The sequence below is a fragment of the Bombina bombina genome, chromosome 10, assembly GCF_027579735.1.
Source record: "Bombina bombina isolate aBomBom1 chromosome 10, aBomBom1.pri, whole genome shotgun sequence".
NCBI classification, from domain to species: domain Eukaryota; kingdom Metazoa; phylum Chordata; class Amphibia; order Anura; family Bombinatoridae; genus Bombina; species Bombina bombina.
In genome coordinates this window covers 163,201,572-163,213,725 of record NC_069508.1, presented here as the reverse complement: position 1 = coordinate 163,213,725, position 12,154 = coordinate 163,201,572, and the positions used below count along the sequence as shown (strand labels likewise).

Sequence of the window (12,154 nt, the reverse complement as noted above, 5' to 3'; positions counted from 1 at the left end):
TATTTTAGATTAGGTTTAAGGGAACATTGATACACTGTTTCTATCTGTATATACTAGTGATCTGTTCTCCTTGTCACCTCTGTATACCCTCACCCACTATTGTATTCTGACGCATGAACTGAGGGTCATTGACTTCAGCCTTGCTATAATACAACCATATTTCTCTAAGCCGTGTTTTTTTTTTTTTAAATTCTCCACAGCCCATCTCCTCGTCGGGAACGTCATAGAAGCAAAAGCCCAAGGCGGCATCGCAGCCGATCACGGGACAGACGGCACAGATCCAAGTCAAAGTCTCCAGGTATTATATTTTAGATATATTGTGTTTTGTTTGCTATATAAACCTTAATCTGTTTTTAGACAAGGAACACAAAATTCTAATACAAACATGCATTCACCTGTGTAAAATTTCTATGGATGATTAAACACGTTGACAGGTAGTGCTAACTCATCGGTCTCTTGAGTATAGTTTTGAGTGGGAAAACTTATTTCATGATATAATGGAATGATGATTTCATCATGTCCCGTTGTATATTTTTTCTAGTATCTGTTTTGTTATTTGAACTTATTATTGAAAAAGAGAATTTTATCGGGAGTCCTGTGTTTATTCATGGGGCTAAATAAGATGTAAGAGCAATAGACTTATATTTTGTATGAAAAAGCAATAATTTATTTTTTTGGTCTTCCCAAACACAGGACATCATAGAAGTCACAGGCACAGAAGTCATTCCAAGACCCCTGAGAGGTGAGTTGCAGCTGCACAGCCAGTTGGTGTTAAGTAATGTGTAAAATCTGTCTGCTCTAGATTTTATGAAACTGAAACTTTGGATTTTGTGTAGAGCATTTTTTAAAAGGCTTAAAGGGGCATTAACAGGATGTATGTGTATATATGCATACTATATATCAGACTACACATGAAATGCTACCAGCCAGGTGGCATTATGAAGTAGCTGGGTGGGGGAAATATGATAGCATGTTATGTATAAATGTTACTTAAAGGGACAGAAAACTCCAACATTTTATTTTTTGACATCTTTCCAATTTACTTTTATTATCAAATTTGCTTCATTCTCTTGTTATCCTTTGATGAAGAAACAGCATTGCACATCTAGTTAGCCACTCACAAGAGACAAATGTGTGCAGGCACCAATCAGCAGCCAGCTCCCACTAGTGTAGGATATGTGCGTATTCTTTTTCAACAAGAGATATCAAGAGAACGAAGCACATTTGAAAATAGAAGTGAATTTAAAAGTGTCTTAAAATGACATTCTCTATCTGAATCCTGCAAGTTTTAATTTTGACTTCCCTATCCCTTTAAAGTGATGGGAAATCCTAGCATTTAGGATTTGCCAGCACACAAAAAAAGTGACCTTCCCTACCAGCACAAATTTAAGCTAAAATCAGCTAACATTAAATCAAACTGTTAATTTGTGCTTTTGGATAGCACAAATTAACATAGTTTGATTTAACCCTTTGAGTGCTAAGCACTTTCCCACCTGGGTGCTAAGGTTTTCTTAAAGGGTTTTTTATATAATATTTTTTAAAAAAATTTTTTTTAACTTTTTATTTTATTTATTTCAGATCCCCAAGGATTACCTTTCCTACGTTGGGTCTTGGGGGTCTGTAGCTGCTGAGATACAGGCTTCTAAGCAGCATGGCCCCTGCTCCTATATTTAACATTGTTAATGTTAAATAAAGTTGCGCTGTGACGTCATCACGTTTATTGCGCGTGACGTAACCACGCAAAACGGAAGCCCCGGCGATGCCTTTCATTATCCAGCACCGATCGCCGGGGTAGGAGCGGGTGGGAGCCCCCAGATCTCTCTCAAGTTGGGAGAGTGCTAGTGACGGCTCTGAGCCGTCATTAGCACCAGAGTGGGAAAACCCTGCGACTGCTCAGAGCCGCCATTAGCACTCAAGGGGTTAATGTTAGCTAATTTTAACTTAATAATCTTGGCTTACATTTTTGCTGGGTGGTCAGTAAAATAAACTGGGTAGTGTGCCCATTAAGTCCTAGGGAGAACAATGATGCAATTAAACACATCATTACAAAATCTCTCTTTACACCATAAATATTTAAATTAATTAAAAACTGACTTTGCTAGTGCACTTTCAATTATTTTACAGTCCTGAAACGCACCCCTTGACACACATGTCCTTTGCATTGGCCCGTTAGAGACAAATATAAATGAGCGTATAAACTAATCGTTGTGTAGAGCATGCTGCAGGGTGATGGTTCTAAATTCACTGGATCACTGCTCTCTCTCTGGGGCAGTTTGCAGAATTAAATGATAGGAAATGTGAATACAACTAAAGATAAAAGTGCTGATTATACTGATGCACTTTTTCTTTCAGATCGAAGAAGAGTCACAAAAAGAGCCGTAGAGGGAATGAGTAGAACAGACTGATACAGAGGTCACCCGCTGGGAATGTTTTTGTATATAAATTGTCCAGAATGTCTCTTTCATCACCAGACGCTGTGTTGAAGTGAAGTTTTTTTCTTTTAGTCATTTCAATTGGAATAGAATTTTTAATAAAACATTAATTGATAGTAATTTCCTTTACATTTTATTGACTGCTGCAGGAGTAGATTTTGTTTAGGATCTGTTCCTGTTTGTCATTGGATAAGATAACTACAATTGTGCTAGCTGCCTTTAAAAAAAAAAAAAATGCTTGGCTGTTATAGCCACAACTTTCTTCTTTACAGAGGCCCGACTTGGAACTTATTAAAACAAAAATTGCAAGAAAATATCCCGTATAGGAATAAAAGGATATGTCTCTTAAAATCCCTACATTCAATGTGGTGCTATAAAATCTTCAATGTCCCGTGTGTATATGAAAGAGTCTCTGCTGCTGTACGTACACCTCAAAATGCTGGTGCAAAGTAAAAAACTAACAAAGACAAGCAAGAACAGACTGAAGCGCAGTAGTCCTGTAAGGAGAAAACACACTGCACTTTAAAGAGACACTAAACCCAAATTGTATCTTTAATCATTCAGATAGAGCAGGCAATTTTAACTTTCTAATTTTCTCCTATTAATTTTTCTTCATTCTCTTACTATCTTTATTTGAAAAGCAAGAATGTAAGTTTAGAAGCCGGCCCATTTTTGGTTCACAACCTGGGTTGTCTTTGCTGATTGGTGGATACATGCTGTCCAGAGTGCTGAACCAAAAATTGGCTGGCTCCTTAGCTTAGATGCCTTTTAGAAAGTTGCTTAAAATTGCGTGCTCTATCTGAATCGTGAGAAAAAAATTGGGTTTAGTAGCCCTTTAATGAACATAAAGACTCGCACTCGCCAAAAACAACTTAAAGGGACATTATACACTAGATTTTTATTTGCATAAATGTTTTGTAGATGATCTATTTACATAGCTTATACATTTTTTTTTTTTTTAAATGTATAGTTTTGCTTATTTTTAAAGAACATTGTGCTGATTTTCAGACTCCTAACGAAGCCCAAAATTTTAGAAGTATACTGATGTATACCTACTCCAGCTTGCTCCTGTTTGTGTGAAGAGTCTTTTCAAATGCAGGGGGGGGGGAGAGAGTGTCTGCACTCTTTGCTATACAACCAATTTCAGTTGGTGTTCCAGCTAACCTTTTCAACAGAGCTAAACTGGGAGCTTCTAAGTAAGTTTTTAATGGTTTTATAGCGAATTTTTGTATCAGTATCTCTGCATATTATTCTTTATAGTAGTTATATGAAAATTGGTGCATACTGTCCCTTTAAAGGCGTATGAGGTTTGTTAAAGGGACACTTAAGTCAAAATTAAACTTTTATGATTCAAATAGAGAATGCAATTTTAAACAACTTTCCAATTTCTGCCATTAATAAATGTGCACAATCTTTTTATATTTATACTTTTTGAGTCAGCAGCTCCTACTGAGCATGTGCAAGAATTCACAGAATATACGTATATGCATTTGTGGGAAATTCCCATATGCTGGTGCTGCCGGATCTTTCACTCGAGGTGGCATTATCCTCAGTGATAAAAATCTGTAGCATGTATACAACCAGTACCAGGTCTGTCTGGCACAGGCTGTAGAAGGCAACTTCCGTGATGAAGTGGGGAGCTGCCCTATGAAACTAGTTAGGCCATGCCCACTTCACACTCTGCATTCCCTGACTAGTTCTTAAGTTGTACCATGGAACGTCACTAGGGCAGTAGGCAGATACAAAGAAAGATTTTATGCAATATCCCATAGAGAGGGACAAAATCAAATTGATTTTTTCCCTTGACCAGACTAACAGAGAGGGTAATACAGGTACATAGACCTGCTTCTATAAAGCTTTCTGGGTTGTAAGATTATATAAGGAATATTACCTGTATTATAAAATGACTGTCCTAATTCTATAAATGCTGTTGAGAACAGTGTGTCTCGTAAACGTCTGTTCCCTGCTTAGACCAGAACCTTTTTCCCAAATTTTTATCTGATGATGTAAATTCAGGCACAAGCTGATAATCTATTTTGAGGATAAATTAATTAGGACAGTGAAAGAAAAGCACATACAGCTCAGCTACTTACCTGGCTAAGGTAACAGCACGAAGAAAACAATATTTGTTTAATGTGAGATGCCAAAGGCATACTGCCTGGAAGAGTTCAAAGGGAGAGGGGGTAGTGATGCTGACAACAGTGACTCCATCTTGGATTTGTGTTTTGCCATATTTGTTGTATGACTGGAGAACTAGAATAGTCAGTGACAGAAACTCATTTTATTCTTGAGGAAGAACTGACAAGATGACTAAGAAGCAATACATTAATATCGTGGAGGATCATTTGTTGCACAGGAATTGTGTTGGGGACCTGGAAAAAAAATTGTTATTCAGAATAATACACTTGTATGTGATCAAATATCCTTATATGAATACACACAGTGTCTATGTGTATCTAACCATAGCTATCTAGACCTCCAGAAATAATGATAGGCTTAATGCCAACGCCTGTGTAGGCACAAACTGATGCCAAGTGGGCTTTGGTTACATATTTATCTCCATCTTTTCCTCTTTGCATTTGAGATGGTCAACTTTGGATTCAAAATCTATTTCTGGTTGTAAAATATATCTTGAAGCTGGATTAGATTAGTGATGCTGCCAAAAGAAGCTTCTGCTTCTATTTTGTGAAATAAATGTTTTTTCTTCCCAGGGGCGAGATTACATATACGGCGCAAGCGCTGAAACCCGCACCGCCCGTAATTTCACCTTGCACATCAGGGTATACAATAATCCCTGCCGGCAGCGTAAATACAAATTTCTGGAGTTGCCAGTGACTTACAGCACTTTAGAAACTACCGGCGCCTAAGAAAATAAAAAAAAATATCAAATCTCCCGTAAAAGTCTAACCTGCTCCCAAAAATAAACCTGACACATAAAAACCCCTATATCCGCCATCAAACCCACATTGCAACTAATAATAAATGTATTAACCCTAAACCGACAACCCACAACAACACAATAAGCCTAATTAAACTATTAACCCCTAATCTGCCATTCACATAAGCACGATCTACCTAATAAAAGTATTAACCCCTAAATCTGCCATCCCCAACATCGCAACCTACCTAATAAAACTATTAACCCCTAATCCACCAAACCCACACAACGCAATAATGCTAATAAATCTATTAACCCCTAAATGGGGTTAATTTAGGGGGTGTTAGGTTAGGGGGCTTAGTGATTAGTTATTTGTGTTGTGGGGTTTGGCGGTTTAGGGGTTAATAGATTTATTAGGATTATTGCGTTGTGGGGGTTTGGCGGATTAGGGGTTAATAGTTTTAATAGATAGTTTGCGATGTGTGTGGCGGATTACGGGTTAATAGTTTAGGCATGTTGTGGGGGGGTTGTCAATTTAGGGGTTAATACTTTTATTATTAGTTCCGATGTGGGTTAATGGCAGATTAGGGGTTAATATACTTTCTTAGTTATTGCGATGGGGTATTGCACATGTGTTAGGTGTTATTTTCAGGAGGTAGATATTGCGCGTTAGGTGTTAGTTAATATTTTCAGGCAGTTACGGTGCTCACATACTCAGCGCAAGGCTTGCTGCGCCTGCATATGGGTGGCGAGGTGAAAATGGAGTAAAATATCTACTTTTTCGCCGCGTAAATCCTTGCACTGAATATGTGTTACCGATTTGCGACACGGTTCTATGTTAGCTTATGGAAGTAAAAATTGCAGCCGACGGGTGAAATATACGTGCCGCATTTATATGCGGCACTGTATATGTGATATACAGTGTAAAAAACTGCGGCGCTGGCTTCTGCAGGCGATGCCGCATATGTAATGGAGCCCCTGGAGTCTGGATTTTTGTCCAATCAACATAGTATCCTCAAAAAAATTAAAATCGGCCTTTGAGCCAGCATCTTCCCAATGGCAAAGCAGCCAGAGCGCACTCCTGGAATATTATCTACCTTCAAAACTGTTATTTTAGACTGGCAAAAGTTAAGTTAGAAAAGAGACTGTAAAATAGTTATTTATCATTATATCCTGAAGAGTATACTATTGTAGGCCTAATAGAATACCTTTCTTTTGGTCAGCTAATCAATAATTTGATGCCTAAAAATAGAGGGCACCATCAAAAAGGAATAAAATGCCCATTATCAGGAAGGTTCTATTGAGAATGGTCTCCATTTTTTCATCTATAGGACTACACAATGCACTAGGATCAGCCCTAGGGACAATCTTCACTGATCCATATTAAAGTGGGCGTAAACATCCTGTAATCACAAGCTTTTTTGCAGTTGTGCAGATGAACATATTAGGTAAAAATGTTTTATTTTTTTTTATATTGCATTAGCATTTTTTTTTCTGCAGTTCTTTTTCAAAAGCCAAACTCCTCCCCACTGCTTGCTTTATTTAAAGGAGCCAATTCAGACTTATTGCTGGAGTAGATGACTTAACACTGTCTTTTTGTTAGCGAAATTTGCATTGATTTGCAGTTTCTTGTCTGAACCCCCTGCAAACATCATCAGGCGCTCAACATGGAACACATTAACCCCAATGAGTGGTTCAATACAGGAACTGCAGAAGGGTACATCTCTCCTGGCTTCTGTAGTGTATAAAGAACATATGGGGCCAGAGTATTTAGTGTTTCGATCACTTTGGGTTTTGCTGGGGCTGTAACAAGACACAACACCGACTGAAAATAAATCATCTAGAAAAAAAGGCAACTTTAGGTATTAATCCAGGCTCTGCTGTGAGGTGCTGAAGTGCAACAATTCCCCCGCCCCCTCCCCTTCAGAATCAATTACCTATGAAAGATGATATAAATATAGCCAGCTACAATGATTAGCAACTGAAAACAGCTGTGTACAAAGTATTAGTAAATAACAAAAAAACGGGCACAAGTATAGTGTAGGCAGGCAAAAAGTCATAAAAGACCGGTGCTCTAGTAAATTTATAAAATATTAAATAAAAAAAGAAAATAGCACTCTTGTTTCAAACCTTAAATAGAGAAAAACAATGCCCATATATTGCTATGACCATCCATACTGGTGGAGCAAAACATCAACACACATGATACTAGTGTCAAAGTGATTGGTTTATTGCACTATAAAATAAATAGTGCATGTGAACTTACATACAATAAATTATATATATAAATAGCAGTGAACTTAGGAATTAAACAAAGAGAACCCTGTAAATAAGTGTTCCCAAAAAATGTCCATAAACAGATTATCACACTGAAGTATTGTTTTCCTGAATGCTGTGTTAAGTCCCATGAGAAACAAAAAGTCTTTTATTAATGTCCTTTTCCCCCAGTAGTGATAAAGGAAATAGTGACAAAAAACAATTGTAATCCTGGTATCGTTTCTACTTGTAATTAAAGGGACACTAAACCCAAAATCTTTCTTTCATGATTCAGATAGAACATACTAATTTAAACAACATTACAATTTACTTCTATTATTTATTTTGCTTCATTTTTTAGATATCCTTATTTGAAGAAAAAGCAATGCACATGGGTGAGCCAATCACATGAGGCTTCTATGTGCAGCAACCAATCAGCAGCTACTGAGCATATCTGGATATGCTTTTCAGCAAAGAATATCAAGAGAATAAAACAAATTAGATAATAGAAGTAAATTAGAAAGATGTTTAAAAATGCATTATCTTTCTAAATCATGAAAGAAAAACTGTGGGTTTCATGGTCCTTTAAGCACTGCTCAATCTTCACTCTTTATGGGCATATAAAAACAGGTCTAGATTTAAACCATGCTCACAATCCATTAAGTAAGGAGAGCGTAAAGTAAGGCTCTGCTACTTACGCTGAAAAGCTAGCAGTATACAACCGCCAAACTGAACAGCTGAGCAGCCAGAGAGCTTCTGGAACACCAGCACTAAACTGCCAATACTACCATGCAATAACCAGACCAAATAAAGCTGGTAACTATAACCTGATAGCCACATAAGCTTACTGTGATTCAGCAACAGTTGTGTCCCAGTTCAGTGATGATTTGAGCAAAGATTCTTTGTTTTCCAGTAAAGGTAAAAGGATATGTGGATAACACTTGCTCCAGGGATCTTGAAAGGAAATTTGCCTACGATCGTTTCACCAAATTGGCTTCATCAGGGCTTGTCTACAAAGTGTGTACAAAGTATTACAAGAAGTTTGTTGCAGAGAGGATACTTTAGTAATCTTCACGACCAAGGCATAGGGGTCTATTTATCAAGCTCCGAACGGAGCTTGATGCCCCTTTTTTTGCTAAAGACCGCTGCTTCATAACCTGTCCGCCTGCTCTGAGGCAGTGGACAGACATTGCCGAAAATCAACTTGATCGGGTTGATTGACACCCCCTGCTGTTGATTGGCCGCAAATCTGCAGGGGGCGGCGTTGCACCAGCATTTCACAAGAACTGCTGGTGCAATGATAAATACCGACAGCGCATGCTGTCTGCATTTATAGATTTGCAGCGGACATGGTTCGCTATAGCGGATCATGTCCGTCCGCACAATGATAAATGGACCCCATAGTCAGGAGCCAAACAAAACAACAGGAACCAGGTGCCAGAACACAGGGACTTGACAGACTGTCTATCCAGGTAATGAAGCCCAGCAGTCAGCAACGCACAAACCGTTAAGGGCAGAGGCAGAATCCAGGAAACAATAGTGGTCTTAAAGGGAGAGCAAACACCTTGAGATTATTGTATCACATGTTTAGTTATGTGTAATAAAACAACTTTCATTATTTTCTGCCTTTTTCAGGTAATTTAGCTCAGAAAATTGAGCCATTTCTAATTCTCAAAACTTGAAATGCACCTGCTGACTTCCCTTGGCTAACCCTGATACATATATGTTCCTAATTGGATTTAACTGACAACTGCAAAATAATTCATTTTATACTAACTTTATGACTGTGATTAGCCTTGTTGTCTATAGATTAAAGCCCTGATTGGCTCCTCCAAATAGGGCAAATGGTGGATGGAGTTTGGCTATTGATAAATAATTGTTTTAAAAACATTAAAGGGACACTGAACCCAAATTTTTTCTTTCGTGATTCAGACAGAGCATGCAATTTTAAGCAACTTTCTAATTTACTCCTATTATCAAATTTTCTTCATTCTCTTGGTATCTTTATTTGAAATGCAAGAATGTAAGTTTAGATGCCGGCCCATTTTTGGTGAACAACCTGGGTTGTTCTTGCTGATTGGTGGATAAATTCACCCACCAATAAACAAGTGCTGTCCAGGATTCTAAACCAAAAAATAGCTTAGATGCCTTCTTTTTCAAATAAAGATAGCAAGATAACGAAGATAAATTGATAATAGGAGTAAATTAGAAAGTTGCTTAAAATTCCATACTCTATTTGAATCACAAAAGAAACCATTTGGATTTAGTGTCCCTTTAACACAGCAGGAATGTCTTGTAATTACACTGACTGTACTGTCCCTTTAACCTTGGAGCCAGGAACACCAGGACTATACACAAGCATAACCAAGCACACAGTAAAGTTCTGAGATCCCATTAACACTTCCTGTGGTAACTTTAATGCTAAGTCCGCTACAGATTAACTTTAGAAACTGGAGGCCGCTCCTAATACTGAGTCAAGATGTGAAGAAGACTCAGTAGTGCTAATCTGCCATCCTCAGGAACCACTTCAGCCGACACTGTCCTATCCGCAGAGCAGGATCGCTTCACCCAGCCAGCAGCAGACAGCATGCCCGCGCCTCCAGCAGCACTAAGTGTTCTCCTTCTAGAGTAAGTAAGCTAGGTAAGCGCTTAACACCCTTACACTTTAAAGTGTCAGACACAACCTCATAATTATGTGAAACGGAATAGCTCTGCCAGTAGTCCAGATAACATCAAATGATCCAGCATATCATGTATAACAAAACAAGTGTGTGCAACTAAACAGCTCATGCGCCACAATAAAAAAAATATAAGTATGGATTGTAATGGTGATTTAAATTATACACAGGTGAGAAATCCCCCCGTCTCTAGACTACCAAAAACTGCACTTATACTGCAGTTTCTACCATACACACTGCAGGCCAGATTACGAATGATCGATAAGGAGTTTATGGCGGGTGTTTGCGTATTACAAGTTGAAAGTAAATGCGATTGCTTGAGGGCAATTGCAATTTATGCTAGAATGATTACCGTTTCCTCAGAGCTCTGGTTAACTGTTTCACAAAACTAAAAAGTGTCACAAATCACAATAATACATTACACATAATAACACTAATAAAAAAATATAAAAACAAAAACAAAATGTATGCTTACCAGATAAATTCCTTTATTTCCTGACAGCGAGAGTACACAACTTCATTCATTACTGTTGAAAATATCAACACCTGGCCACCAGGAGGAGGCAAACACACCCCAGCCAAAGGCTATAAATATCCCAACCACTTCCCCCATCCCCCCAGTCATTTGGCCGAGGGAACGAGGAAAAGTAGGAGAAACATTAGGGTATAGAGGTGCTAGAAGAAAATACAAAAATGGGAGCCGCACTAAAATTATTACGGGCGGGGTCGTGGACTCTCCCTGCCAGGAAAGAAAGAAATTTATCTGGTAAGCATAAATTTGGTTTACTTTCCAAAGGCAGGGAGAGTCCACAACTTCATTCATTACTGTTGGGAACCAATACCCAAGCTCCAGAGGACACTAAATGAGTAAAACATGAGGGCAAAAAAGAAAAAAAGGCGGACCCTTATCTGAGGGCACTACAGCCTGTAACATCTTTCTCCCAAAAGCTGCTTCAGTTGAAACATCAAATTTATAGAATTTTGAAAAGGTATGTAAGGGGGAGGACCAGGTAGCAGCCCTACAAATCTGATCTATGGAAACTTCGTTCTTAAAAGCCCAAGAAGAAGAAACTGCTCTAGTGGAATGAGCCTTATCCTCTCAGGAGGCTGTTGACCAGCTGTCTCATAAGCCAAACGGATAATACTCCTCAGCCAGAAAGATAAGGAAATTGCAGTGGCCTTCTGTCCCTTGCATTTACCAGCATATATACAACAAGCAAAGATGAGGATTGTCTGAAATATTTAGTAGCCTGAATTTATTAGAATCACCTGAGCTTGCTCCAGCTTGATCCGGGCCACTACTTGAGAAGGGCCACAGGAGGAAAAAGATAGATGAGCTTGAACCTCCATGGAACCGCCAACGCGTCTACTAACATTCCGCCTGAGGATCCCTCGATCTCAACCCATACCTGGGTAGCTTGGTATTGAGACAAGAAGCCATGAGGTCGATTTACGGAATCTTATATACCAGGCAGAACAGATCTAGGGCCAATACCTTAGAGCATTGTAAATCGCCCGAAGTTCCAAGATATTATTCGGAAGAGAAGATTCTTCTCCGGACCACGTCCCATGAGCTTTCTTGGGACCCCAGACTGCTCCCCAGCCTGAAAGGATGGCATCCGTAGTCGCAATCTCCCAGGACAGTCTCAAGATCGTCGTTCCATTGCCTTAGCATGCATAGATGGAAGCGAGCAAAAGGAATAATGTCCATGGAAGACACAATGAGACCAATTACTTCCATGCACTGAGCCACTGAAGGATTTAGGGTGGACTGAAGGGATAGACATGCTGAAACCAGTTTAGAACTTCTCTGATCTGTCAGAAAAATCTTCATGGACATTGAGTCGATGATAGTTCCCAGAAAAACAACTCTGGCACTCGAAACCAGGGAACACTTTTGTAGATTGATC

The 12,154-nt window shown here is 38.8% G+C and overlaps 1 protein-coding gene across 1 annotated transcript in view; it reads left to right on the top strand.

Annotated features, from left to right (window-relative positions):
* The window catches only part of PRPF38A (pre-mRNA processing factor 38A), a 36,284-nt gene extending 33,732 nt beyond the window's left edge, over positions 1-2,552 (top strand). Inside the window, exons 8-10 of the mRNA XM_053693468.1 lie at positions 201-298; positions 694-742; positions 2,353-2,552. Coding sequence (XP_053549443.1) covers positions 201-298; positions 694-742; positions 2,353-2,395 — 190 coding nt within the window. The 3' untranslated portion in view covers positions 2,396-2,552. The remainder of the gene's footprint in view (positions 1-200; positions 299-693; positions 743-2,352) is intronic.
* Positions 2,553-12,154: the final 9,602 nt, after the last annotated feature.